The sequence below is a fragment of the Pleurodeles waltl genome, chromosome 6 (genome assembly GCF_031143425.1).
Source record: "Pleurodeles waltl isolate 20211129_DDA chromosome 6, aPleWal1.hap1.20221129, whole genome shotgun sequence".
NCBI lineage: Eukaryota > Metazoa > Chordata > Amphibia > Caudata > Salamandridae > Pleurodeles > Pleurodeles waltl.
This window is the reverse complement of record NC_090445.1, coordinates 238,532,012-238,559,343: the sequence shown is the minus strand read 5'-3', so window position 1 is coordinate 238,559,343 and position 27,332 is coordinate 238,532,012. Positions and strand designations below refer to the sequence as shown.

General features: G+C 49.3%; 1 protein-coding gene across 3 annotated transcripts in view; it reads right to left on the bottom strand.

Moving 5' to 3' along the window:
* The window catches only part of TLK2 (tousled like kinase 2), a 948,113-nt gene that overhangs the window by 152,349 nt on the left and 768,432 nt on the right, over window positions 1-27,332 (bottom strand). For all 3 annotated transcript variants that reach the window (XM_069237985.1, XM_069237987.1, XM_069237986.1), the window contains one exon: window positions 3,971-4,140. In XM_069237985.1, the coding sequence (XP_069094086.1) occupies window positions 3,971-4,140 (170 nt within the window). The remainder of the gene's footprint in view (window positions 1-3,970; window positions 4,141-27,332) is intronic.

The following is a 27,332-nucleotide window of genomic DNA, read 5'->3' as shown; positions in this document are numbered from 1 at the left end:
AACCACTTGGGCACCAGGGATTGCTGTGTGTGTGTTTTGTGTTGGGGGGGGCCTTGGGCAAGGGTCGCTCCCCCCATAGGGGCACATTACCGAAGGCCAATCTGCGCCCCCGGGGGCAGATCAGCCTATTTTTGTAAGGCCCATCTGCTTCCAAGGGGGGGGGGGGAGAGGGGGGGGGGGCAGAAAGCCCACCCCAGATAAATGGGGTAATTACCCCTGATCAACTCCCTAGGGGAGCAGAAGCCTACTAGATGCCAGAGGCATTACAAAAAATAAAGGGGTGGGGGCTGCCAACCAGTATGGGCATGGTTATGCCCCCCACCCCAACTGAAGGGGGTAACAGTCTTTCAGCCCACCCTGCAACCTAAAGCATCTCATCCCAATGGCAAGCAAGAATACATTTGATTATTTGGGGTTTTGATTTTAAATATGGGCCAAGAGAGCTTGGCTAACTCCCAAAATCGTCCCACTTGGAATGGTGAGCTGCTGCATGTTTTGGACTCTGCCACCTAGAAGAACCTACCAGGCATAGGCACATCTGAAAACTAAACATCTGGGTGAGTCCAAGGTGGTGTGCTTCACATGTACCCCACACCATTTTCTTACACAGAATGCCCTGCAAACCTCCAACTTTGATTGAAATCACACATTTTCCCTACATTTTTGTGATGGAACCTTTTGGAATCCACAAAATTCCTACCACCCAGCATTGTCGCATCTATGCCGACAAAAATTATGCACCCTATGTTAGCCTAAAAACTCTCCCCCCCCAAACTGTCCTTTTGGACCCGCTATGGTTTCCTCTCAATTTCGACATGCTTTTGGCACTTCCATGTCACAGGCACTTAGCCCACCTGTGAAAAAGTGAAGCATCACTTATCGGGAGACTGAAGGGAACGTTGGGTGGTAGGAAATTTGTGAGTGCGGTGATCCCACACAGCAATGTGAGGGAAATGGGATTTTTTTAAATTTGAGGTTTGCAGGGAATTTGGGGTAAGAAAACACTGGGAGATGCACACAAGTCACACCTCCCCGGACTCCCTCGGGGGTCTAGTTTTCAGAAATGACCGGGTTTGGTAGGTTTCCCTAGATAGCTGCCGAGCCCAGGACCAAAAATGCAGGTGCCCCCCAGCAAAAACAGGTAGTTTTCTAATAGATAGTTTTGATGTGCCCATGTTGTGTTTTAGACCATTCCCTGTCACGGGCACTAGGCCTACCCACACAAATGAGGTACCATTTTTAGCAGGAGACTTGGGGGAATGCCACGTGGAAGGAAGTTTGTGGCTCCTTTCAGATTCCAGAACTTTCCATCACGGAACTGTGAGGAAAAAGTGTTCTTTTGTTGCCAAATTTTGAGGTTTGCAAAGGTTTCTGGGTAACAGAACCTGGTGAGAGCCCCACAAGTCACCCCATCCTGGGTTCCCCAAGGTGTCCAGTTTTAAAAACTGCAAAGGTTTACTAGGTTTCCCTAAGTACCAGCTGACCTACAGCCAAAAATCCACAGCTAGGCACTTTCCAAAAACACGTCAGTTTTCAATGTAAAAATGTGATGTGTCCATGTTGCGTTTTGGGGCGTTTCCTGACGCGGGCACTAGGCCTACCCGCACAAGTGAGGTACAATTTTTATCAGGAGACTTGGGGGAATGCTGAGTGGAAGGAAGTTTGTGTCTCCCCTCAGATTCCACAACTCTGCAGCACTGAAATGTGAGGGAAAAGTATTTTTAGACAACTTTTGAGGTTTGCAAAGGATTCTGGATGCCAAAACCTGGTGGGAGCCCCACAAGTCACCCCATTCTAGATTCGCCTAGGTGTCTAGTTTTAAAAAATGTATAGATTTCCCTAGGTGCCGGCTGAGCTAGAGGCCAAAATACACAGCTAGGCACTTTGCAAAAAACAGGTCAGCTTTCATTAGAAAAATGTGAAGTGTCCACGTTGTGTTTGGGGGCATTTCCTGTTGCGGGCACTAGGCCTACCCACACAATTGAGGTACTATTTTTAATCAAGCGACTTCGGGGAGAGCTGGGTGGAAGGACGTTTGTGGCTCCCCTCAGATTTCAGAACTTTCCATCACCGAAATGTGAGGAAAAGTATTTTTTTGCCAAATTTTGAGGTTTGCAAAGGATTCTGGGTAACAGAATCTAGTGAGAGCCCCACAAGTCACCCCATCCTAGATTCCCCTACGTGTCTGGTTTTTAAAGATGGACAGGTCTGCCAGTTTTCCCCAGGTGCTGGCTGAGCTAGAGACCAAATCCACAGCTAGGCCCTTCCCAAAGAACACGTCAGATTTCAATGTAAAAATGTGATGTGTCCATGTCGTGTCGTGTTTTGAGGTGTTTCCTGTCAGGGGCATTAGGCCTACCCACACAAGTGTGGTACCATTTGTATCAGAAGACTTGAGGGAACACAGAATAGAAGAACAAGTATTATTGACCATTGTCTTTCTCTACATTTTTTCCTTCCAAATGTAAGACAGTGTGTAAGAAAGAAGTCTATTTGAGAAATGCCCTGTAATTCACAAGCTAGTATTGGGACCCCCCAAATTCAGAGATGTGCAAATAACCACTGCTTCTCAACATTTCATCTTGTGTCCATTTTGGAAACACAAAGATTTCCTTGATACCTACTTTTTCACTTTTTATATTTTACCAAATGTATTGCTGTATACCCGGTATACAATGAAAACCCTTTGCAAGGTGCAGCTCATTTACTGTACCTAGGGTTCTTGATGAACCTACAAGCCCTGTATATCTCCACAACCAAAAGAGTCCAGCAGACATAACGGTATATCACTTTAAAAAATCTGCCATAGCTGGAAAAGGTTACAGAAGAAAACGTATATCGAAATGACTGTTTTTTTTTAAATCAATGTCATTATTATTATATTTTATTTAAGCTGCTACTTTCTGTAGGAAAACCTTGAACAAATGACCCCTTGCTGAATTAAGAATTTTGTCCACTTTTCAGAAATGTTTAGCTGTCCGAATCCACCACTGGTTTCACACATATTTCTGTCACTAACTGTAAGGAGGCTGAAAGCACAAAAATAGTAAAAAGGGGTATGTCCCTGCAAAATGTCAAAATTGTGTTGAAAAATCTTTTTTTTTATTCAAGTTTGCCTGTTCCTGAAAGCTGTGAAGATGGCGATTTTAGCACCACAAACAATTTGTTGATGACATTTGCAGGGGAAAAACACATGCTTTCTTCTGCAGTACCCTTTTCCCATTTTTCTCAAAACGCTCCCACAAATTTTAGGTGTATTTTGGCTATCTCCTCCAGAGGAACCCACAAACTCTGGGTACCTTTAGAATCCCTAGGATGTTGGGAAAAAAGGGCACAAATTTGGTGTGGACAGCTTATGTGGAGAAAGTTATGAGGGACTCACCGCAAACTACCCCAAATAGCCCAAACAAATCTTAGCACAGGAGAGGAAAAGGCCTGGCAGCGAAGGGGTTAAACACTGTGCCTCCTACATATTACATACAAAATACACAGAAAGATTCAGCTTACAAATAGTCATGATGTTATACTTGTGACTAGAGGAGACAATGTATCCATAACTCTCAAAGTCAAAACTTCCTTTAAAACATAGTGACCTTGGGCGATCCAAAGATTGCAGTCATTGTCAAACTTTCAATATCAATAAAGATACAAAATTAAAACACCAAATACTAAACCATTTGCTATAACACACTATCAAGATCAAGGATTCTTCAAATGAACAAACCAAAGACTGCTGCTAATGCTAATTCACATTTGCATGGAACTATGCATGCACATAAGCTGTCTTTTATGGTGGCCTGTGAGCATTTCTAAGCATTTGGAATTATCTTCAATGTAGACAGTTGCTTTTATCACTGACCAGTTGTGGGACGTTCACTAGAAATCAATGATCTGTATTTTTTAAAATACCACAAGGGCACTGACATTTTAAGAAGGCCCTGCTAAGCATCTGACTCATTAGCGAACTCACCTGGTTTGAGGTCATAGTGTATGATGGGAGGCTTTATTTCATTCAGGTACTTCAAAGCATTTACAATTTGCATGATAATGGAACGTGCCTCCTTTTCCGTCATTAATTTGTGTTGCTTTAGGTAGAAATCCAGGTCATTCCCTTCACAATACTCCAATACAGTACAAAATCTAAAAGTAGAATTGACCAACACTTCAATAGGAAAATCGTATCAAACTCAGTTAGCTAGCATGTAAAGGTTACATACTTCAAATCTTTATTCTCCATCATGAGTATTCTTTCTGAATTCATACACAGTAGAGGAGAGATTCTGAAACACTTTCTTAAAAAGACAAGTTACTTACCTTCAGTAAGGCCTGATCTGGTAGAGACAATATCTACTTGCAGATTCCTTACCTTAGAATGTTCCCCAGGCATCAGTCTGGATCCAGAGATTTTTCTCATGCAGTACTTCTGCATGCCATTAGTTGGCGTCAATGGGCTCCATATCCGCTGTTGGCGTCATTCCCGCAGGATATGATGTCATGGGTTCTATCTAGGCGGCATCCCAGCTCACCAACGCCAGTTTCTTTTCACAACTTTTCACGCCAGAAGCGCAGGGCCATGAAGACCACTGACAACTGGTGTGTCACAACTAGGGCCCTGAAAGGGAGTCCCTGTCCCTAGAAATCAGTTTGCAGAGCGGGAAGGAAGGGGGGGGTTGATAAGAAATCTGCAACTAGATAGCATCTCTACCAGATAAGATGTTGCCGAAGTTAAGTAACTTGTCCATCTGACCGAAACATCTAGTTGCACATTCCTAACCTTAGAATAGATACCCAAGCAATACCATCCCCCCGAGGTGGATTCGTGAACTACGATCATACTAAAAAGTCCTGGACTACCGAACGGTCCAGGAAGTAATGCTTGGTAAACATGTGCAGAGATGCCCACATTGTCACCTGAAAGACGGCAAGGACTGGAACTCTGCATGCAAATGCAGTGGTCGCAGCTTTAGTTCTGGTAGAATGAGCACACAAACCCTCAGGGGCATTGCTTCTTAGCCAGTGCGTAGCACATTTTTATGCAGAGTATGACCCAACTGGAGATGGTTCTCTTTTGCACTGCCCAACCTTTCTTTGCACCCACATAACCAACAAAGAATTGATCATCCACCTGGAACATTTTGGTATGCCCAAGGAAGAACTCTAACGCTCTTTTTGGGTCCAGGCGGTGGAGTCTCTCCTCTTCTTTAGAAGGCTGCGCTAGTGCGTAAAAAGTAGCCAAGGTGATCGACTGGCCTAAATGGAAGGGAATAACCACCTTTGGCGTAGAGGAGGTTCTAGTGTGAAGCACCACTTTGTCAGGATAGATGGAATGGTAGAGTGGCTTAGGTGAGAATGCCTGCAGCAAACTCACCCTGCAGGCAGATGTAATGGCCACAAGGAAGGCTGTATTCAAAGTGAAAAACCTGAGAGGACAATTGTGGAGAGGCTCAACAGGAGTGCACATCAGAAATATCAAAACTTAATTCAACAATCATTGGGGCATAATGAATGGAGATGGAGAAAACATGAGTAAGGCCTTTAAGGCACATATTTACAATATACGACAAACAAGGTTGATCAGACAACAGCAAAAAAGCAGGAAAGGCAGACAGATAACCTTTGACAGTGCCCATAGCAGAGCCCTGCTGGGCCAGAGACAGGATAAACAATAAAACCTCAGGAAGAGGGGCAGAAAGGGGGTCAAGAGGCTTGTCTGTGCACCATGTCACAAATTTCCTCCAATGATAGGCATATACTGTTTTGGTGAAGGGGTGCCTGGCTGCCAAGATTATGTTAGAGACTGTGGCAGGTCGAAAGCTGTCAACTGTAACCCCTTAATCTCCACGCAAGAAGGCACAGACTGGACATGATCAGAAGGAGAACTGCTCCATACTGCTGCGACAGAAGATCCTCCTGAAGGGGCAGTCTGATAGGAGGATCGATGGATATGCTTAATAGCTCGGGATACCAGACTCTTCATGCCCAGCCTGGAGCCACAAGGATTACTTTGGTCCAGTCTTTCTTGATCTTCTTGAGAATGCTGGGCAGAAGTGGTATGGTCAGAAAGGTGTAGAGGAGGCCTGAGTGCCACTTGAGATGAAAAGCGTTGCCCAGTGATTGCCCCCCAGAAAACTCCAACATGCAGTACAGCTAACATTGCACATTCTGCGCGGACCCAAACAGATCTAACCAAGGCTCTCCCCACTGCTGAAAAAGACCTTGCGCCACATCCAGATGGAGACGCCATTCATTATCAACCAAGCATTGTCAGCTGAGTTTGTCGGCTCAAACATTCAGCAAGTCCGACACATGTTAAACCACCGGGAAAATGCCCGGGTGTTCCAGCCATGCCCACCTCCTGACAAAGGGTCCATGACCCACACTGCTTGTTGCAGTACCACATCACGGTGGTTTTGTCCGTGAACACCTGCACTACTTTCTCTTTGATAGAGGGAAGAAATGCGATCAATGCTAGCCAGAATGCACAGAGCTCCAACAGGTTGATGTGGAGTCCAGACGCCTCTCATCTACACCCCTCCCAGACGGCAGCCCCATCCTAGGAGTGACGTGTCTGTCACCACTGTCAGATCTGGTTGGGGAAGGGAAAGGGATGTGCCTCTGACATAATTGCGGTTCGTTAACCACCACTGCAGATATTGTGCAGTTCCCTCCGAGATCTGGACCATGTTGAATAGATTCTGCTGATGCTCTGCCTCAGAGTCATTCGCACTGAAATCCAGGAGAGGCTGAAACATCAGTATCATAGCCTGAATATACTGGACTCGCCACTCAGGAGGATAAGCCTAAAACTACACTGTGTCCAGAACAGCTTAGATGAAAGGGAGCATCTGTGACGATGTGACTTTGGCACGTTTACAGTGAACCCCAGCAAATGCAGGAGGTGGGAGAAGACAGCCTGGGGTGAGCCTGCCTTCAAAAGCCAGTCACTGAGATAGAGGGAGACTGAAACCTCTGAGGTAATGTGCAGCGACCACCACCATCACCTAGGAGAACACCCAAGTAGCGCTGGTAGGTCAAAAGGGAGCATGGTGAACTGAAAGTGCTTGTGGTCTACTGTAAATCGCAAGTAATGTCTGTGGGCAGGCAGGTTGGAAATATGGAAATAAGCATCTTTCAAGTCCAATGAAACCAATACAGTCTCATGGGTCCAGGGCAGAAAGAATCTCATTTTGATATAGTATATACAGAGCCACCTTCCTACACTCATTCTCTTCCTCCGGTTACATTCTGGTATTCAAAAAGGAAAAGGGCCTCCTCCGTATCCTAGATCTTCAGTCCCTCATTGTAGGAAAATGCCACTGCTGGCATGGTCACCCCCACTTTTTGCCAAGTGTGCTTGGACCCTGCTAACAAGACCCCAGCACCAGTGTTCTTTCCCTAAAACTGTACCTTTGTTTCCACAATTGGCACAGCCCTGTCACACAGAGTCCCTTGTAAAAGGTACCCCTGGTACCAAGGGCCCTGATGCCAGGGAAGGTCTCTAAGGGATGCAGCATATCTTATGCCACCCTGGGGACCCCTCACTCAGCACATGCACACTGCCTCACAGTTGTGTGTGCTGGTGGGGAGAAAATTACTAAGTCGAAATGGCACTCCCCTCAGAGTTCCATGCCAACCTCACACTGCCTGTGACATAGGTAAGTCACCCATCTAGCAGGCCTTACAGCCCTAAGGCAGGGTGCACTATACCACAGGTGAGGGCATATGTACATGAGCACTATGCCCCTACAGTGTCTAAGCAAAACCTTAGACATTGTAAGTACAGGGTAGCCATAAGAGTATATGGTCTGGGAGTTTGTCAAACACAAACTCCACAGTTCTATAATGGCTACACTGAATCAAACCTCTGAGCACAATAAATGCACACTGATGCTAGTGTGCAATTTATTGTAACATACACCCAGAGGGCATCTTAGAGATGCCCCCTGAATACCTACCCGACTTCTAGTGTAGGCTGACCAGTTTCTGCCAGCCTGACACACACCAGACATGTTGCTGGCCACATGGGGAGAGTGCCTTTGTCACTCTGTGGCCAGGAACAAAGCCTGTACTGGATGGAGGTGCTTCTCACCTCCCCCTGCAGGAACTGTAACACCTTGCAGTGAGCCTCAAAGGCTCACCCCTTTTGTTACAGCGCCCCAGGGCATCCCAGCTATTGGAGATGCCCGCCCCTCCGGCCACTGCCCCCACTTTTGGCAGCAAGGCTGGAGGAGATAATGAGAAAAACAAGGAGGAGTCAGCCATCAGTCAGGACAGCCCCTAAGGTGTCCTGAGCTGAGGTGACCCCTGTCTAGAGAAATCCTCTATCTTGAGTTTGGAGGATTCCCCCAATAGGATTAGGGATGTGCCCCCCTCCCCACAGGGAGGAGGCACAAAGAGGGTGTAGCCACCCTCAAGGACAGTAGCCATTGGCTACTGCCCTCCCAGACCTAAACACACCCCTAAATTCAGTATTTAGGGGCACCCCAGATCCCAGGAAATCAGATTCCTGCAACCTGAAGAAACAAGAAGGACTGCTGACCTACAAGGCTGCTGAGAAGGAGGAAGACGACAACTGCTTTGGCCCCAGCCCTACCGGCCTGTCTCCAACTTCGAAAACTTGTATAAGCGACGCATCCGACAAGGACCAGCGACCTCTGAAGCCTCAGAGGACTGCCCTGGAGTAAAGGACCAAGAACCTACTGTGAACAGCGGCCCTGTTCCAAACCAGCTACTTCTTTGCAACAAAGAATCAACTTCCAAGGACTTCACGTTTCCTGCCGGAAGAATGAGACTTCCCACTCTGCACCCAACGCCCCCTGCTCGAGATCCAGAGAACCAACACCTCAGGGAGGACTCCCCGGCGACTGCGAGCCCGTGAGTAACCAGAGACGACCCCTCCCTGAGCCCCCACAGCGACGCCTGCAGAGAGAATCCAGAGGCTCCCCCTGACCGCGACTGCCTGCAACAAGGGACCCGATGCCTGAAACCAACACTGCACCCACAGCCCCCATGATCTGAAGGAACCAAACTTTGACGCAGGAGTGACCCCCAGGAGACCCTCTGCCTAGCCCAGGTGGTGGCTGTCCTGAGAAGCCCCCCCGTGCCTGCCTGTACCGCTAGAGTGACCCCCAGGTCCCTCCATTGTTTCCTACCTGAAACCCGATGCCTGCTTTGCACACTGCACCCGGCCGACCCGGATGTGTTTTGTGTGCCTACCTGAGTCCACCTTTCCCCTCCCCCCGCAGTGCTCTACAAAACCCCCCTGGTCTGCCCCCGAGGACGCAGGTACTTACCTGCTGGCAGACTGGAACCAGAGCACCCCCTGTTCTCCATAGGCGCCTGTGTGTTTTGGGCACCTCTTTGACCTCTGCACCTGACCGACCCTGAGCTGCTGGTGTGGTAACTTTGGGGTTGCCTTGAACTCCCAACGGTGGTCTGCCTATGCCCCAGAACTGAGACTTTTAAGCGTTTTACTTACCTCCTAATCTAACCTTTACTTACCTCCCCCAGGAACTGTTGATTTTTGCACTGTGTCCACTTTGAAAATAGCTTATTGCCATTTTTACAAAGACTGTACATGATATTGTTTTCATTCAAAGTTCTTAAAGTATCTAAGTGAAGTACCTTACACTTAAAGTGTTTGATGTAAATCTTGAACCTGTGGTTCTTAAAATAAACTAAGAAAATATATTTTTCAATATAAAAACCTATTGGCCTGGAGTAAGTCTTTGAGTGTGTGTTCCTTATTTATTGCCTGTGTGTGTACAACAAATGCTTAACACAAGCATACTGCTTGACCACACTACCACAAAATAGAGCATTAGAATTATCTACTTTTGCCAATATCTTACCTCTAAGGGGAACTCTTGGACTCTGACACTATTTCTTACTTTGAAATAGTATATACAGAGCCAACTTCCTACATTGGTGGATCAGCGGTGGGGTCTAAGACTTTGCATTTGCTGGACTACTCAGCCAATACCTGATCACACAACTAAATTCCAGAAATTGTCATTAGAAACTGATTTTTGCAATTTTTCTAAAATTATAAAAGTCCTGCTAGGGCCTTGTGTAAGTCCCTGTTAGCATTTCTTTTAGAGTTTACAAGTTTTGTAAAAGTTAGGAATAAGTTCTAGAAATAGTTTTAGATTCTTAAAAAGTATCCCAACTTTTAGAAAAGTAATGTCTAGCACAGAAGAGATGGTTGTGGAACTGAACCTCACCCCTTACCTGCATCTAGGGATGTCAGAGTTAAGGACTCTCTGTAAGCTAAAAAAATATAAAGACTGGGTCACACCCTACCAAAGTTAAGCTCCAGGAGTTTTTGGCAGAGTTTGCAAGAGACCACCCCTCTGAAGATAACCTTACAGAGGGGGAATCTAGTGACCTGGAGGATAATTCCCTCCCTCCTGTCCTAGTTAGGGAGGCCAGGGTCCCTCAAACCCTGACTCCACAAGTGATAGTCAGAGATCTTGGTTCCAGTAACTCTGGAAGCATTGAGGGCAGCCTCAATGAAGATGACCTCCTGTTAGCCAGGATGGCCAAAAGATTGGCTTTGGAGAGACAGCTCCTAGCCATAGAGAGGGAGGACAAGAGATGGGTTTAGCTCCCATCAATGGTGGCAGCAACTTAAATAGGGGCAGAGAAAATACTGACATGCTAAGAATCCCCAAAGGGATTGTAACAAAATATGAAGATGGTGATATCATCACCAAATGGTTCACAGCTTTTAAGAGGGCTTGTGCAACCAGAAAAGTAAACCGATCTCACTGGTGTGCTCTCCTTTGGGAAATGTTGATTGGAAAGTGTAGGGATAGACTACTCACACTCTCTTGTAAAGATGCAGAATCCTATGACCTCATGAAGGCTACCCTGATTGAGGGCTTTGGATTCTCCACTGAGAAGTACAGGATTAGGTTCAGGGGGGCTCAAACATCCTCGAGCCAGACCTGGGTTGATTTTGGGGACTTCTCAGTCAAAACACTAGATGGCTGGATTAATGGCAGTGGTGTAAATGATTATGAAGTGCTGTATAATTTGTTTATGAAGGAACACCTTTTAAGTAATTGTTTCAATGATCAACTGCATCAGCATCTGGTAGACCTATGTCCAATGTCTCCCCAAGAATTGGGAAAGAAGGCAGACCACTGGGTCAAGACAAGGGTGACCAAGACTTCCACAGGGGGTGACCAAAAGAAAGGGGTCACAAAGCCTCCCCAGGGGAAGAGTGTTGAGACATCCAAGGGAAAAAGTAAAGAGTCTTCTACAGGGCCCCAAAAACCTGCGCAAGAGGGTGGGTCCAAAGATTCTTCACAAACCTCATTTGAGTACAAGGGTAAAAACTTTGATCCCAAAAAGGCCTGGTGTCGCAGCTGTAGTCAGCATGAAACCAAATTGGAGACAAGGCCTGTCCCAAGAAAGGTTCCACTTTAACTACTACTCCAGTTAGCACTGGAATAGCCAGTCTCCAGGTGGGATCAAAAGTGTGCTCAGAGCAAATCAGGTCCACACTGAAGCTACATTAGTCTCTGAGGGTGGGGTGGACTTAGCCACACTAGCTGCCTGGCGGCCTAACATGCAAAAATACAGGCAGCAGCTCTTTAATAATGGGACTAAAGTAGTGGCCCTGAGGGATACAGGTGCCAGTGTCACTATGGTGACAAACGGGTTTCCCCAGGACAATACCTGGCTTGACAAACCTATCCAATCACCAATGCTGACAATCAGACTAAAGTACATCCCATGGCTATGTTAACTTCAGAATGGGGAGGGGTCAATGGCCTTAAACAGGTGGTAGTATCTTCTGCTATACCAGTACAATGTCTGCTTGGAAATGATCTGGAGTCATCAGCATGGGCTGAGGTAGAACTCAAAACCCATGCAGCCATGCTGGGTATCCCTGAACTGGTGTGTGTCAAGACTAGGGCGCAGTGCAGAGCTCAGGGTGAAAAAGAAGTGTTGGGAGTCTGGAATAATGGCCTCAACATTCTAAGAGAAGGAAAGGAGACTGGGGAACCAGCTTCGGCACAGAAAAAGAAACATAACCTCTCTTCTCAGGAAGAAGTTATAACCCCTGAGGGAACTGAGCCTATGGAGTTAGAACCTTACCAGGTTGAGCTCTTGGGCCCAGGGGGACCCACAAGAGAACAGCTGTGCAAGGGGCAAGACACTTCTCCTTCTCTTGAAGACCTAAGGTAGCAAGCTGCTGAACAAGAAAAATGAATTGTCAGTGGAGGACACAGGGTCTATTGGGAAGATGGACTCCTTTACACTGAGGCAAGAGATCCCAAACCTGGTGTCACTAGAAGAGTGGTAGTGCCTCAGGAGTTTAGGGCGTTCATTCGGACCTTAGCCCATGACATTCCCCTTGCTGGGCATTTGGGACAAACCAAGAAATGGGAGAGGTTAGTCAACCATTTCTATTGGCCCAATATGTCCCAGAAGGTAAAGGAGTTTTGTGCCTCCTGTGCCACCTGTCAAGCCAGTGGTAAGACAGGTGGCCATCCAAAGGCCCCCCTCATTCCACTTCCAGTGGTGGGGGTTCCCTTTGAAAGAGTGGGAGTGGATATAGTGGGTCCGCTTGAACCTCCCACAGCATCAGGGAATCAGTATATCCTAGTAGTGGTGGATCATGCTACTAGGTACCCTGAAGTAATTCCCCTTAGGTCCCCTACTGCCCCTGTAGTAGCCAAAGCACTCATTGGTATTTTTACCAGAGTGGGATTTTCTAAGGAGGTGGTTTCTGACAGAGGTACCAACTTCATGTCAGCTTACCTGAAACATATGTGGAATGAGTGTGGGACGACTTACAAATTCACCACACCATACCATCCACAAACCAATGGTCTTGTTGAGCGATTTAACAAGACATTAAAGGTTATGATCATGGGGCTCCCTGAAAAACTTAAAAGGAGATGGGATCTCCTCTTGCCATGCCTGCTTTTCGCCTACAGAGAGGTGCCTCAGAAGGGAGTAGGGTTTTCCCCCCTTGAACATCTGTTTGGTCATCCTGTTAGGGGACCACTAGCTCTTGTGAAAGAAGGCTGGGAGAGACCTCTCCATGAGCCTAAGCAAGTTATAGTGGACTATGTACTAGGCCTATGTTCCAGGATGGCAGAGTACATGGAAAAGGCAAGTAAAAACCTTGAGGCCAGCCAACAGCTCCAGAAGATATGGTATGACCAAAAAGCTGCTACGGTTAAGTTTCAGCCAGGGCAGAAAGTCTGGGTTCTGGGACCTGTGGCTCCCAGGGCACTTCACAACAAATGGAGTGGCCCTTACCCAGTACTATAGTAAAAGAGTCAGGTCACCTACCTGGTGGACCTAGGCAAAAGCAGGACCCCCAAGAGGGTGATCCATGTTAACCGCCTAAAACTCTTTCATGACAGGGCAGATGTAAACATGTTAATGGTTGCAGATGAGAACCAGGAAGCAGAGAGTGAACCTCTCCCTGATCTCCTCTCCACTGACCCTAAAGATGGCACGCTAGATGGAGTGATCTACTCAGACACCCTTCTCTGGCCAACAGCAAGTTGACTGCAGGCAAGTCCTCCAGCAGTTTACTGAGCTCTTTTCCCTAACCCCTGGTCAGACACACCTTTGTACCCATGATGTGGACATAGGCGACAGAAGGCCTGTCAAAAACAAAATATTCAGACAGTCTGACCAAGTTAAGGAAAGCATCAAAGTGGAAGTCCACAAGATGCTGGAGTTGGGAGTGATTGAGCACTCTGAAAGTACCTGGGCTAGCCCAGTGGTCTTGGTCCCCAAACCTCACACAGACGATGGCAAGAGAGAAATGAGGTTCTGTGTGGACTACAGAGGGCTTAATTCTGTCAGCAAGACAGATGCTCACCCCATTCCAAGGGCAGATGAGCTGACTGATAAATTTGGTGCTGCCAAATACCTTTGACTTGACAGCAGGGTACTGGCAAATGAGAACGGCACCAGGAACAAAAGAGAAAACAGCATTCTCTACTCCTGATGGGCACTACCAGTTTACTGTGATGCCCATAGGCTTAAAGAATGTCCCTTCCACCTTCCAAAGGTTGGTGAATCAAGTCCTTGCTGGCTTGGAGTCCTTTAGTGCAGCTTATCTTGATGATATTGCTGTCTTTAGCTCCAGCTGGCAGGATCACCTGGTCCAACTGAAGAAGGTTTTGCAGGCCCTGCAAGCAGCAGGCCTCTCTATCAAGGCATCCAAATGTCAGATAGGGCAGGGGTACAGTAGTTTACTTGGGACACCTTGTAGGTGGAGGCCAAGTTCAGCCACTCCAACTGAAGATCTAGACTATTCTGGACTGGGTAGCTCCAAAAACCCAGACTCAAGTCAAGGCATTTTTTGGCTTGACTGATTACTATAGGAGGTTTGTGAAGGATTATGGATCAATAGTGACACCCCTCACAGAACTTACCTCCAAGAAAGAAAGTTAACTGGACCTTGGACTGTCAAAAGGCCTTTGACACCCTGAAGCAAGCGATGTGGACAGCACCAGTTTTGAAAGCTCCAGGTTACTCTAAGCAGTTCATTGTGCAGACATAGGCCTCTGAACATGGGATAGGAACAGTCCTGTCCCAAACAAATGATGGCCTTGACCAGCCTGTTGCTTTTATTAGCAGGAGGTTACTTCAGAGGGAGTAGGGTTGCAGTGCCATTGAGAGGGAGGCCTTTGCTGTGGTCTGGTCCCTGAAGAAGTTGAGACCATACCTTTCTGGTACTCACTTCATAGTTCAAACTGACCACAGACCTCTCAGATGGCTAATGCAAATAAAAGGAGAAAACCCTAAACTGTTGAGGTGGTCCATATCCCTACAGGGAATGGACTTTATAGTGGAACACAGACCTGGGACTGCCCATGCCAATGCAGATGGTCTTTCCAGGTTCTTCCACTTAGAAAATGAAGACTCTCTTGGGAAAGGTTAGTCTCATCCTCTTTCGTTTGGGGGTCGGGGGTGTAAGGAAATGCCTCCTTGGCATGGTTACCCCCTAACTTTTTGCCTTTGCTGATCCTAAGTTTTGATTGAAAGTTTGCTGGGACCCTGCTAACAAGGCCTCAGCACCAGTGTTCTTTCCCTAAACTGTACCTTTGCTTCCACAGTTGGCACAGCCCTGGCACTCAGGTAAGTCCCTTGTAACTGGTACCCCTGGTACCAAGGGCTGCAGCATGTCTTATGCCACCATGGGGACCCCTCACTCAGCACATGCACACTTGCCTCACAGCTTGTGTGTGCTGGTGGGGAGAAAATGACTAAGTCGACATGGCACTCCCCTCAGAGTGCCATACCAACCTCACACTGCCTGTGACATAGGTAAGTCACCCCTCTAGCAGGCCTTACAGTCCTAAGGCAGGGTGCACTATACCACAGGTGAGGGCATATATGCATGAGCACTGTGCCCCTACAGTATCTAAGCAAAACCTTAGACATTGTAAGTGCAGAGTATCCATAAGAGTATATGGTCTGGGAGTTTGTCAAACGCGAACTCCACAGTTCCATAATGGCTACACAGAAAACTTGGAAGTTTGTTATCAAACTTCTCAGCACAATAAATGCACACTGATGCTAGTGTGCAATTTATTGTAGCATACACCCAGAGGGCATCTTAGAGATGCCCCCTGAATACCTACCGACTTCTAGTGTAGGCTGACCAGTTTCTGCCAGCCTGCCACACACCAGACATGTTGCTGGCCACATGGGGACAGTGCCTTTGTCACTCTGTGGCCAGGAACAAACCCTGTACTGGGTAGAGGTGCTTCTCACCTCCCCCTGCAGGAACCGTAACACCTGGCAGTGAGCCTCAAAGGCTCACCCCTTTTGTTACAGTGCCCCAAGGCATCCCAGCTAGTGGAGATGCCCGCCCCTCTGGCCACTGCCCCCACTTTTGGTGGCAAGGTTGGAGGAGATTATGAGAAAAACAAGGAGGAGTCACCCACCAGTCAGGACAGCCCCTAAGGTGTCCTGAGCTGAGGGGACCCCTGCCTTGAGAAATCCTCCATCTTGAGTTTGGAGGATTCCCCCCAATAGGATTAGGGATGTGCCCCCCTCCCCACAGGGAGGAGGCACAAAGAGGGTGTAGCCACTCTCAAGGACATTAGCCATTGGCTACTGCCCTCCCAGATCTAAACACACCCCTAAGCTCAGTATTCCCAGATCCCAGGAAATCAGATTCCTGCAACATGAAGAAACAAGAAGGACTACTGACCTACAAGCCTGCAGAGAAGGAGGAAGACGACAACTGCTTTGGCCCAGCCCTACCGGCCTGTCTCCAACTTTGAAAACCTGCTCCAGCGACGCATCCGACAGGGACCAGCGACCTCTGAAGCCTCAGAGGACTGCCCTGGACTAAAGGACCAAGAAACTCCTGTGAACAGCAGCCCTGTTCAAAGACAGCTACTTCTTTGCAACAAAGAAGCAACTTCTAAAGACTTCACGTTTCCCACCGGAAGCGTGAGACTTCCCACTCTGCACCCGACGCCCCCAGCTCGAGATCCAGAGAACCAACACCTCACGGAGGACTCCCCGGCAACTGCGAGCCCGTGAGTAACCAGAGACGACCCCCCTGAGCCCCCACAGCAACGCCTGCAGAGAGAATCCAGAGGCTCCCCCTGACCGTGACCGCCTGTAACAAGGGACCCGACGCCTGGAACCAACACTGCACCCGCAGCCCCCAGGATCTGAAGGAACTGAACTTCGACGCAGGAGTGACCCCCAGGCGACCCTCTGCCTAGCCCAGGTGGTGGCTGTCCCAAGAAAGGCCCCCCCGTGCCTGCCTGCACCGCTAGAGTGACCCCCCCCCCCCCCCGGGTCCCTCTATTGTTTCCTACCCGAAACCCGGCACCTGCTTTGCACACTGCACCTGGCTGCCCCTGTGCCGCTGAGGGTGTGTTTTGTGTGCCTACCTGTGTCGCCCCCTAGTCCTCTACAAAACCCCCCTGGTCTGCCCCCCGACGACACAGGTACTTACCTGCTGGCAGACTGGAACCGGAGCACCACCTGTTCTCAATAGGCGCCTATGTGTTTTGGGCACCTCTCTGACCTCTGCACCTGACTGGCCCTGAGCTGCTGGTGTGGTAACTTTGGGGTTGCCTTGAACCCCCAACGGTGGGCTGCCTATGCCCCTGAACTGAGACTTGTAAGTGTTTTACTTACCTCCTAATCTAACCTTTACTTACCCCCCCCCCCCAGGAACTGTTGATTTTTGCACTGTGTCCCCTAAATAGCTTATTGCCATTTTTACAAAGACTGTACATGATATTTTTTTCATTCAAAGTTCCTAAAGTATCTAAGTGAAGTACCTTACATTTTAAGTGTTTGATGTAAATCTTGACCCTGTGGTTCTTAAAATAAACTAAGAAAATATATTTTTCAAAATAAAAACCTATTGGCCTGGAGTAAGTCTTTGAGTGTGTGTTCCTCATTTATTGCCTGTGTGGGTACAACAAATGCTTAACACTACCCTCTGATAAGCCTACTGCTCAACCACACTACCCCAAAATAAAGCATTAGAATGATCTACTTTTGCCACTATCTTACCTCTAAGGGGAACCCTTGGACTCTGTGCACACTATTTTTTAATTTGAAATAGTATATACAGAGCCAACTTCTTACAATAATGAAACACAACATTATTACAGCAGTGACCAGGAAAGTGAAACATAGGAAGAGTCCCACTGTAGGAAGCTGGCTCTGTATATACGATGTCGAAATGAGATATAGTGTGCAGAGTCCAGGGTTTCCCCAGAGGCTTGACAGAGGCAAAAACAGATAATACTAATGCTCTACTTGTGGTAGTGTGGTCGAGCAGTTAGGCTTATCAGAGGGTAGTGTTAAGCATTTGTTGTACACACACAAGCAATAGAAGAAACACTCACTCAATGGCTTAACTCCAGAACAGTAGGATTTTATTTGGAAAAATATGTTTTGTTAATTTATTTCCAGAACCACAAGATTCAGTTTGCAGGTAAGTACATTAAATGAAAGGTACTTTGCATATGTAAGTTCAGGACTTTGAATCAAATCGACAATACATACAGGCTTCTTCTCTTTAAAACGGCAAAAAGCTATTTAAAAGTGGACATTGCAATTTACAACCGTTCCTGGAGGAGGTAAGTAAAGCACAGTTTCTGAGGTAAGTCTCCGGGGCATGGGTAGCCCACCCTTGGGGGTTCAAGATAACCCCAAGCACCCAGCAACACAGGGCCGGTTAGGTGGAGATGCCAAACAAGAGCCAAAATACCGTGGGCCCCTATGGAGACAGGGGGTACTCCGGTTCAGGTCTGCTTGCAGGTAAGTACCCACATTGTCAGAGGGCAGACCAGGGGGTTTAGAGGAGCACTGGAGGGGCCCCAAGTAGGCACAAATCCCACACCCTCAGCGGCACACGGGCAGCCGGGTGCAGAGTGCAAACAGGGCGTCGGGTTTCCAATGGAACTCTATGAGGGGACCCTGGGGGCTACGTAGGCGCTTGCAGGCAAGGCACAGGGGGGCTTCTCGGGCAAGCCACTGACTGGATAGGGAGGAGGGCTGCCTGCTGGTCGTAGCTGCACCGGTGGTCTGTTTCTCTCGAGTCTGGCGGCTGTGGGTGCAGTGCTTCTCCAGGCATCTGATATCTTCATCCTGGGCAGTCGTGGTCAAGGGGGGGGGGGGGGGGGGGTGTCCTCAGGAATCCCTCTGCAGGCGTCGTCGTGGAGGGGTCAGCCCAGGGTGGATACTCGGTCGGAATTGCCTGGGGATCCTCTCTGGCTAGTTGGGCCACCTAGACACAGGCGTCAGGTGCAGAGGGGTTTATGACTCACACTTCTGGAGTGAGGTGGGAGTCCTTTAAAAGCAGTTTCTTCTTTCTTGTCAGACAGGTCCACTGTTCACAGGAGTTTCTTGCCCACTTTTGGCGGCAAGGCTGGAGGAGATAATTAGAAAAACAAGGAGGAGTCACCCACCAGTCAGGACAGCCCCTAAGGTGCCCTGAGCTGAGGTGACCCCTGCCTTTAGAAATCCTCCATCTTAGTTTGGAGGATTCACCCAATAGGATTAGGGATGTGCCCCCCTCCCCACAGGGAAGAGGCAAAAAGAGGGTGTAGCCACCCTCCAGGACAGTAGCCATTGGCTACTGCCCTCCCAGACCTAAACACACCCCTAAAATTTGTATTTAGGGGTACCCCAGAACCCAGGAAATCAGATTCCTGCAAACTGAAACAAGAAGGACTGCTGACCTGCAAGCCCTAACAACGGAAGATGACAACTGCTTTGGCCCCAGCCCTACCGGCCTGTCTCCTGACTCGAAAAACTGCAACAGCGACGCATCCAACAGGGACCAGAGACCTCTGAAGCCCCAGAGGACTGCCCTGAACCCCAGGACCAAGAAAATCCAGTGAGCAGCAGCTCTGCTCAAAAAGCAACATTCTTGCAACTTTTCTACAACTTTCAAAGACCTCACTCTTCCCGCCGGAAGCGTGAGACTTCTCTGAACCCGACACCCCAACACCACAGGGAGGACTCCCAGGCAACTGCGACCCCGTGTGTAGCCCGAGATGACCCCCCCTTGGGCCCCCACAGTGACACATGCAGAGAGAATCCCGAGGCTCCCACTGACCGCGACTGTCTGTAAGAAGGAACCCGACGCCTGGACCAAGCACTGCACCCGCAGCCCCCAGGACCAGAAGGAACCGAACCTCAGTGCAGGAGTGGCCCCCAGGCAACCCTCTGCCTAGCTCAGTCGGTGGCTGGCCCGAGAAGCCCCCCTGTGCCCTGCCTGCACCGCTAGAGTGACCCCCGGGTCCCTCCATTGTTTCCTATACAAAACCCGACACCTGCTTTGCACACTGCACCCGGCCGCCCCTGTGCCACTGAGGGTGTGTTTTGTGTGCCTACTTGTGTCCCCACCCCCAGTGCTCTACAAAACACCTCTGGTCTGCCCCCAAAGGACGCAGGTACTTACCTGCTGGCAGCCTGGAACCGGAGCACCCGTTCTCCATAGGCTCCTATGTGTTTTGGGCACCTCCTTGACCTCTGCACCTGACCGGCCCTGAGCTGCCGGTGTGGTAACTTTGGGGTTGCCTTGAACCCCCAACGGTGGGCTGCCTATGCCCAGGAGACTGACTGTGTAAGTGCAGAACCTCCCACAGCATCAGGGAACCAGTATATCCTAGTAGTAGTGGATCATGCTACTAGGTACCCTGAGGCAATTCCCCTTAGGTCCGCTACTGCCCCTGCAGTAGCCAAAGCACTCATTGGTATTTTTACCAGAGTGGGATTTCCTAAGGAGGTGGTTTCTGACAGCGGTACCAACTTCATGTCAGCTTACCTAAAACACAAGTGGAATAAGTGTGGGGTGACTTACAAATTCACCACACCATACCATCCACAAACCAATGGTCTTGTGGAAAGATTCAACAAGACATTGAAGGGCATGATCATGGGGCTCCCTGAAAAACTCAAAAGGAGATGGGATGTCCTCCTGCCATGCCTGCTTTTTGCCTACAGAGAGGTGCCTCAGAAGGGAGTAGGGTTTTCCCCCTTTGAACTTCCGTTTGGCCATCCTGTTAGGGGACCCACTAGTTCTTGTAAAAGAAGGCTGGGAGAGACCTCTCCATGAGCCTAAACAAGATATAGTGGACTACGTACTAGGCCTACGTTCAAGGATAGCAGAGTACATGGAAATGGCAAGCAAAAACCTTGAGGCCAGCCAACAGCTCCAGAAGATGTGGTATGACCAAAAGGCTGCTACGGCTGAGTTTCAGCCAGGGCAGAAAGTCTGGGTTATGGAGCCTGTGGCCCCAACGACACTTCAGGACAGATGGAGTGGCCCTCACCCAGTTCTTGAGAAAAAGAGTCAGGTCACCTACCTGGTGGACCTAGGCAATAGCAGGACCTCCAAGAGGGTGATCCATGCGAACCGCCTCAAACTCTTTCATGATAAGGCAGATGTAAACATGTTAATGGTTACAGATGAGGACCAGGAAGCTGAGAGTGAACCTCTCCCTGATGTCCTCTCCACTGACCGTAAAGATGGCTCAGTAGATGGGGTGATCTATTCAGACACCCTCTCTGGCCAACATCAGGCTGACTGCAGGCAAGTCCTCCAGCAGTTTACTGAGCTCTTTTCTTTAACCCCTGGTCAGACACACCTGTGTACCCATGATGTCTACACAGGAGACAGCATGCCTGCCAAAAACAAAATATTTAGACAGTCTGACCAAGTTAAAGAAAACATCAAAGTGGAGGTCCACAAGATGCTGGAGTTAGGAGTGATTGAGCACTCTGACAGTCCCTTGGCTAGCCCATTGGTCTTGGCCCCCAAACCTCACACAAAAGATGGCAAGAGATAGATGAGGTTTTGTGTGGACTACAGAGGGCTTAACTCTGTCACCAAGACAGATGCTCACCCCAATCCAAGGGCAGATGAGCTAATAGACAAATTAGGTGCTGACAAATACTTAAGTACCTTTGACTTAACAGCAGGGTACTGGCAAATAAGAATGGCACCTGGAGCAAAAGAGAAAACAGCATTTTCTACACCTGATGGGCACTACCAGTTTTCTGTGATGCCCTTTGGCCTAACAAATGCCTCTGCCACCTTCTAAACGTTGGTGAATCAATTCCTTGCTGGCTTCGAGTACTTTAGTGCAGCTTAACTTGATGATATTGCTTTCTTTAGGTCCAACTGGCAGGTCCACCTGAAGAAGGTTTTGCAGGCCCTGCAAGCAGCAGGTCTTTCTATAAAGGCATCTAAATGTCAGATAGGGCAGGGTACTGTGGTTTACTTGGGTCACCTTGTTGGTGGAGACCAAGTTCAGCCACTTCAACCCAAGATCCAGACTATTCTGGACTGGGTAGCTCCACAGAAAATATATTTTTCTATATAAAAACTATTGGCCTCGAGTTAAGTCTTTGAGTGTGTGTTCAACAAATGCTTAACACTACCCTCTGATAAGCCTACTGCTGGACCACACTACCACAAAATAGAGCATTAGACTTATCTAATTTTGGCACTATCTTATCTCTATGGGAAACCCTTGGACTCTGTGCACGCTAACTCTTACTTTGAGATAGTATATAGAGAGCCAACTTCCTACAGTGTCCCTCCCCCAGTGCTCTACAAAACCCCCCTGGTCTGCTCCCCGAGGAGGCAGGTACTTACCTGCTAGCAGACTGGAACCAGAGCACCCTTGTTCTTCATAGGCACCTAAGTGTTTTGGGCCCTCCTTTGACCTCTGCACCTGACTGGCCCTGTGTTGCTGGTGCAGTGACTTTGGGGTTGCCTTGAACCCCCAACGGTGGGCTGCCTATGCCCAGGAGACTGACTGTGTAAGTGCTTTACTTACCTGAGAAACCTAACCAAACTTACCTCCCCGAGGAACTCTTGATTTTTGCACTGTGTCCACTTTTAAAATAGATTATTGCCATATTAACTAAAACTGTGTGTACCACGGTTTTCAGTCAAAGTTCTATACTTACCTGTGTGAAGTACCTTTCATTTTATATACCTACCTCAAATCTTGAGTCTTGTGGTTCTAAAATAAATTAAGAAAAGATCATTTTCTATATAAAAACCTATTGGCCTGGAGTTAAGTCTTTGAGTGGTTGTTCCTCATTTACTGCCTGTGTGTGTACAACAAATGCTGAACAATACCCTCTGATAAGCCTAACTGCTCGACCACACTACCACAAAATTGAGCGTTAGTATTATCTAATTTTGCCACTATCAACCCCTAAGGGGAACCCTTGGACTTTGTGCACACTATCTCTCACTTTGAGATAGTATATAGAGTCAACTTCCTACATGTGGCATCAAAGGGCATGTCCATCAAGGATTGCTGGACATCTCCTGAAAAGCCAGATGTTGTCAGCCAGGCATGGTGTCTCAATGCCACCGCAGATGCAACCGATCTTCCCAGCGAGTCGGTCGTATCCAGTCTACAACGAATCATGAACTTCGCTGCATCCTTCACATCTGTTACGGCTTGGGAAAGGACAGTCGGGGCCTCCTCCGGAACGCTAGGCAGCACTTGCTCGACCGTATCCCAGAGAGTATGGGAATAGCGGCCCAAAAGGCATGCGGTGTTCACGGACCACAGCTCTAGACTGTTGGAAGAAAACTTCTTCTTCCCCAAACTAACCAGTCTTTTTTGATTCCCTCCCCTTTTTTTTGGAAGGGGGGGGGAGGAGGGTGTCAGGGAATGCGACAGATGAAGAAGCAGCCCGGATGACAAGGCTCTCAGGTGTGGGGTGTTGGGTGAGGAATTTAGGGTCTGATGGAGCAGGCCGATGGTGGCGGGCAATCATCCTATTCACAGGAGCCCCTGTGCTGGGTCTGGACCAAGTACCCAAAAGGAGGTCTGTCAGTGCTTCATTAAAGGGAAGAAGGGGCTCGGAAGAGGAAGACCCCAGCTGAAGCACATCGGTTAGGATATTAGGCCTAACCTCCACAGAAGGTAGCTCGAGGTCCAGGAGCTCAGCCGCCCTTCTCACCACCATGGAATAAGAGGCACCCTCCTCCGTAGCCACGCTAGGAGGAGAGAACATACCAGTGTCAGGGGACACTGGCATCACCCAAATACTGCACCCAGTCCATCTGAGGGTCAAGCTGGTATTCTAAAAGGTCCAGCGTCCCCTCCATACTCTCCTCGTATCCATACCCACAAGAATAAGGGTCTGGATCAACCCTGGGCCCAGGAGAGCCCATAGAGAATGGAATTGGCGTCGAGTGACGTCTTTCCGGCTCTGGGTCGTCGGGTATGAGGATATGATCCAAGTTGGCTGTGGGCACAACCGACGTCAGGAGTGTCGATGTCTGACCAGACGCCGGGGAAGGTCACTGTGGCACGAACGGCGTCAGGATGGACCCCGAAGGGCCCTCCAGAGCCGTGGCCGAAGCCGATGACTTTGAACCTGAGGTGGGCCCCCACCGACTCACATGTGCCCGAGGGCGCCGAAGGAGAGCCGGTCTGCCCAAAAATGAGGTGCATTGCCTCATAAAAATCTTTAAGCTGGGTAGGGGTGGCTCCGGCTCCCGGGAAGTCGGGGAAGCGCAGAGTCGACCCGGATGAAGGCTCCAATGACGGAGGCCTACAGTGTTGACACTCTTCCCACGCTGCATCGTCCGAGCGACGGGGTGAAGCCGACAAACGGTTGTCCTTCTTTGACGACTTCTTTTTGTGACCTGAATGTCGTGATGACTTGGAGGACAAAGAGTGGTGGTGACTCCGCGGCCGGTCTCGAGACCTTCCTCTCAAACGACACTGTGAGCGCCACGGAGTCGAGTGTCAGGCCGCCATGAGCTTTAGGGACCGCTCCCTCAAAGCTTTCAGGTTTATGGCCCGACATTCAGAGCACGACTTCGGGTTGTGATCACGCTCCAGGCACCAAAGACACACGAGGTGCAGATCCGTCACTGGCATAGTTCGATGACAGGAGTCACAGGGCTTGAATCCGTTCTTGCATGACAACATCCCTCTACGCATCCATGAACTCGTCAAAAAACTTCGAGAGCCGTGGCCGAAGCCGATGACTTTGAACCTGAGGTGGGCCCCCACCGACTCACATGTGCCCGAGGGCGCCGAAGGAGAGCCGGTCTGCCCAAAAATGAGGTGCATTGCCTCATAAAAATCTTTAAGCTGGGTAGGGGTGGCTCCGGCTCCCGGGAAGTCGGGGAAGCGCAGAGTCGACCCGGATGAAGGCTCCAATGACGGAGGCCTACAGTGTTGACACTCTTCCCACGCTGCATCGTCCGAGCGACGGGGTGAAGCCGACAAACGGTTGTCCTTCTTTGACGACTTCTTTTTGTGACCTGAATGTCGTGATGACTTGGAGGACAAAGAGTGGTGGTGACTCCGCGGCCGGTCTCGAGACCTTCCTCTCAAACGACACTGTGAGCGCCACGGAGTCGAGTGTGAGGCCGCCATGAGCTTTAGGGACCGCTCCCTCAAAGCTTTCAGGTTTATGGCCCGACATTCAGAGCACGACTTCGGGTTGTGATCACGCTCCAGGCACCAAAGACACACGAGGTGCAGATCCGTCACTGGCATAGTTCGATGACAGGAGTCACAGGGCTTGAATCCGTTCTTGCATGACAACATCCCTCTACGCATCCATGAACTCGTCAAAAAACTTCGACAAAAGTGTTGATGTAGTCAAAAAATGACTGAGGTAGCTCTCTCTGGATCTGCGCGTAGGCTGGCGCGGAAAGAAAAGATCTGTCAGTGCGCCGGGGTGGCGCCTATATATACACGACCGTGATGTCATCACGGCGAACACAACGCCAACGATGCACGCGGAGTCGACCTGACGGCACGCAGAGGTACTGCTTGAAGAAAAAATCTCCGGATCCAGTCTGACGCCTGGGGAAATTCAAAGGTAAGGAATCTGCAGCTAGAAGTCTCTATCAGATAGGGGGATTGGTCACCTAACCAGGTAACCACCCATCTGGAGGGGGTTCTGATGTCACCTGCCTGGACTGGCTACTCAGATGCTTCCAGAGTTCTCTGCCAACCTTGGAAAGAAGGTGGAAGAACCCAGGGACCCTCTGGAGGAGACCTGAGCACCACCCCTGGGGTGGTGATGGACAGGGGAGTGGTCACTTCCCTTTCCATTGTCCAGTTTCACTGGAGAGCAGGGACTGGGGGGGTCCCTAAACCGTGTGGACTGGTTTACGCACAGAGGGCACCAAATGTGCCCTTCAAAGCAAACCAGTGGCTTGGGGAGGCTACCCCTCCCACACCAGTCACACCTATTTCGAAAGGGAGAGGGTGTTACCTCCCTCTCCCAAAGGAAATCCTTTGTTCTTAATTCCTGGGCCTGATCAGATCAAGCAGCAGGAGGGCAGAAACATGTCTGAGGGGTGGCAGCAGCTGGGCTGCCTGGACACCTGTAAGTCTGCTGATAGTAATTCTGGGGGTCCACTAAGGAGCCCCCAGAGTGCATGGAAATCATACTTCCAATACTTGTAACAGTATTGGGGTATGATTCTGACATGTTTGATACCAAACATGCCCAGGTTCGGAGTTACCATTTTATAGCTGGACATAGGTAGTGACCTATGTCCGGTACATACATAAAATGGCATCCCGCACTCACAAAGCACAGGAAAATGGATCTGGAGTTTGTGGGGGCACTTCGGCTAGTGCATGGGTGCCCTCACACTCAGGTACCCGCACCCTGCCCTCTGGGCTGAGAGGGCCTACCATAGGGTGACCTGACCTGGTGCAGTGACTTGTAGTGAAAACGGGTGCATGCACCCATTTCACGGAGACTGCAATCGCAGGCCTTCAGAACCCTTTGCATTGGCTCCCTAAGGGTGGCAGAATAACTCCTGCAGCCCATAGGGATCCCCTGGAACCCCAATGCCCTGGGTACTATATCCTAGTGACTTACCTGGGGAGACCAGTATGCCAATTATGGGAAGAAAAAGGTACAATTTATAGGAGAGCGCAAAATTACTGGGGTCCTGGGTTAGCAGAATCCCAGTAGAGACAGTCAAACACACTGACAAAAGGCAGAAAATGGGGGTAACCATGCCAAGAAAGAGGGTACTTTCCTACAGAATTCTAAAGGGTCCAGTGACCCCTCCCGTTCCTCACCATAACCTAGCCTATAGGAATAAGGCTCAGAATCCGACACAGGGGTAAGGTCCCTGCCGGTGTCAGAGTCACACAATGTCCATATGGCTGTGTGTCAGAGTCGGCAATGACAATGGGGACGTCGCTACTTCAGGGAAGGTCAAGGTGGCACAACCAATGCCGTTCTGGATCCAAGCATGGATCCTTGGGTGCCCCCTAAGAGCTGAGGTTGAAGCTGTGGGCGCAGAACCTGAAGGGGCCCCTTCTGACTTCACAGGGTTTGAGGGCACGCCAGATGTGTCGGACTGCCCAAAAATGAGGCGCACGGCCTTATAGACCTCTTTAAGTTTGGCAGGGGCTGCTCCGGCTTCCGGAAACTCAGGGAGACCCAGAGTTGGCCAAGACACAGGCTCTGCAGAGCGGGATCTAGATATAACTGCTCCCTCATCTCGACTGTGAAGTCGAAGAACGTTTTGTCTTCTTCGACTTCTCATGCCTCAACTTACCCGATAGTCCCGGGGACTTGGAGTGGAACGAGGAGGAGGTGGGACTCTGCGACCAATCCCGAGACCTTCCTCTCGAACGAGACTATGACTAGCGTGGAATTGAGCACCAGGCTGCCATCAGGTTTAGGGACTGCTCCCTGAAAGCGTTCGGATGCACAGACTGACACTAGGAGCACGACTTCAGGTTGTGGTCATGCTCCAGGCACCAAAGGCACACGATGTGCTGATCTGTCATGCACATCGCCTGATGACAGGACCTGCAGGGCTTGAAACT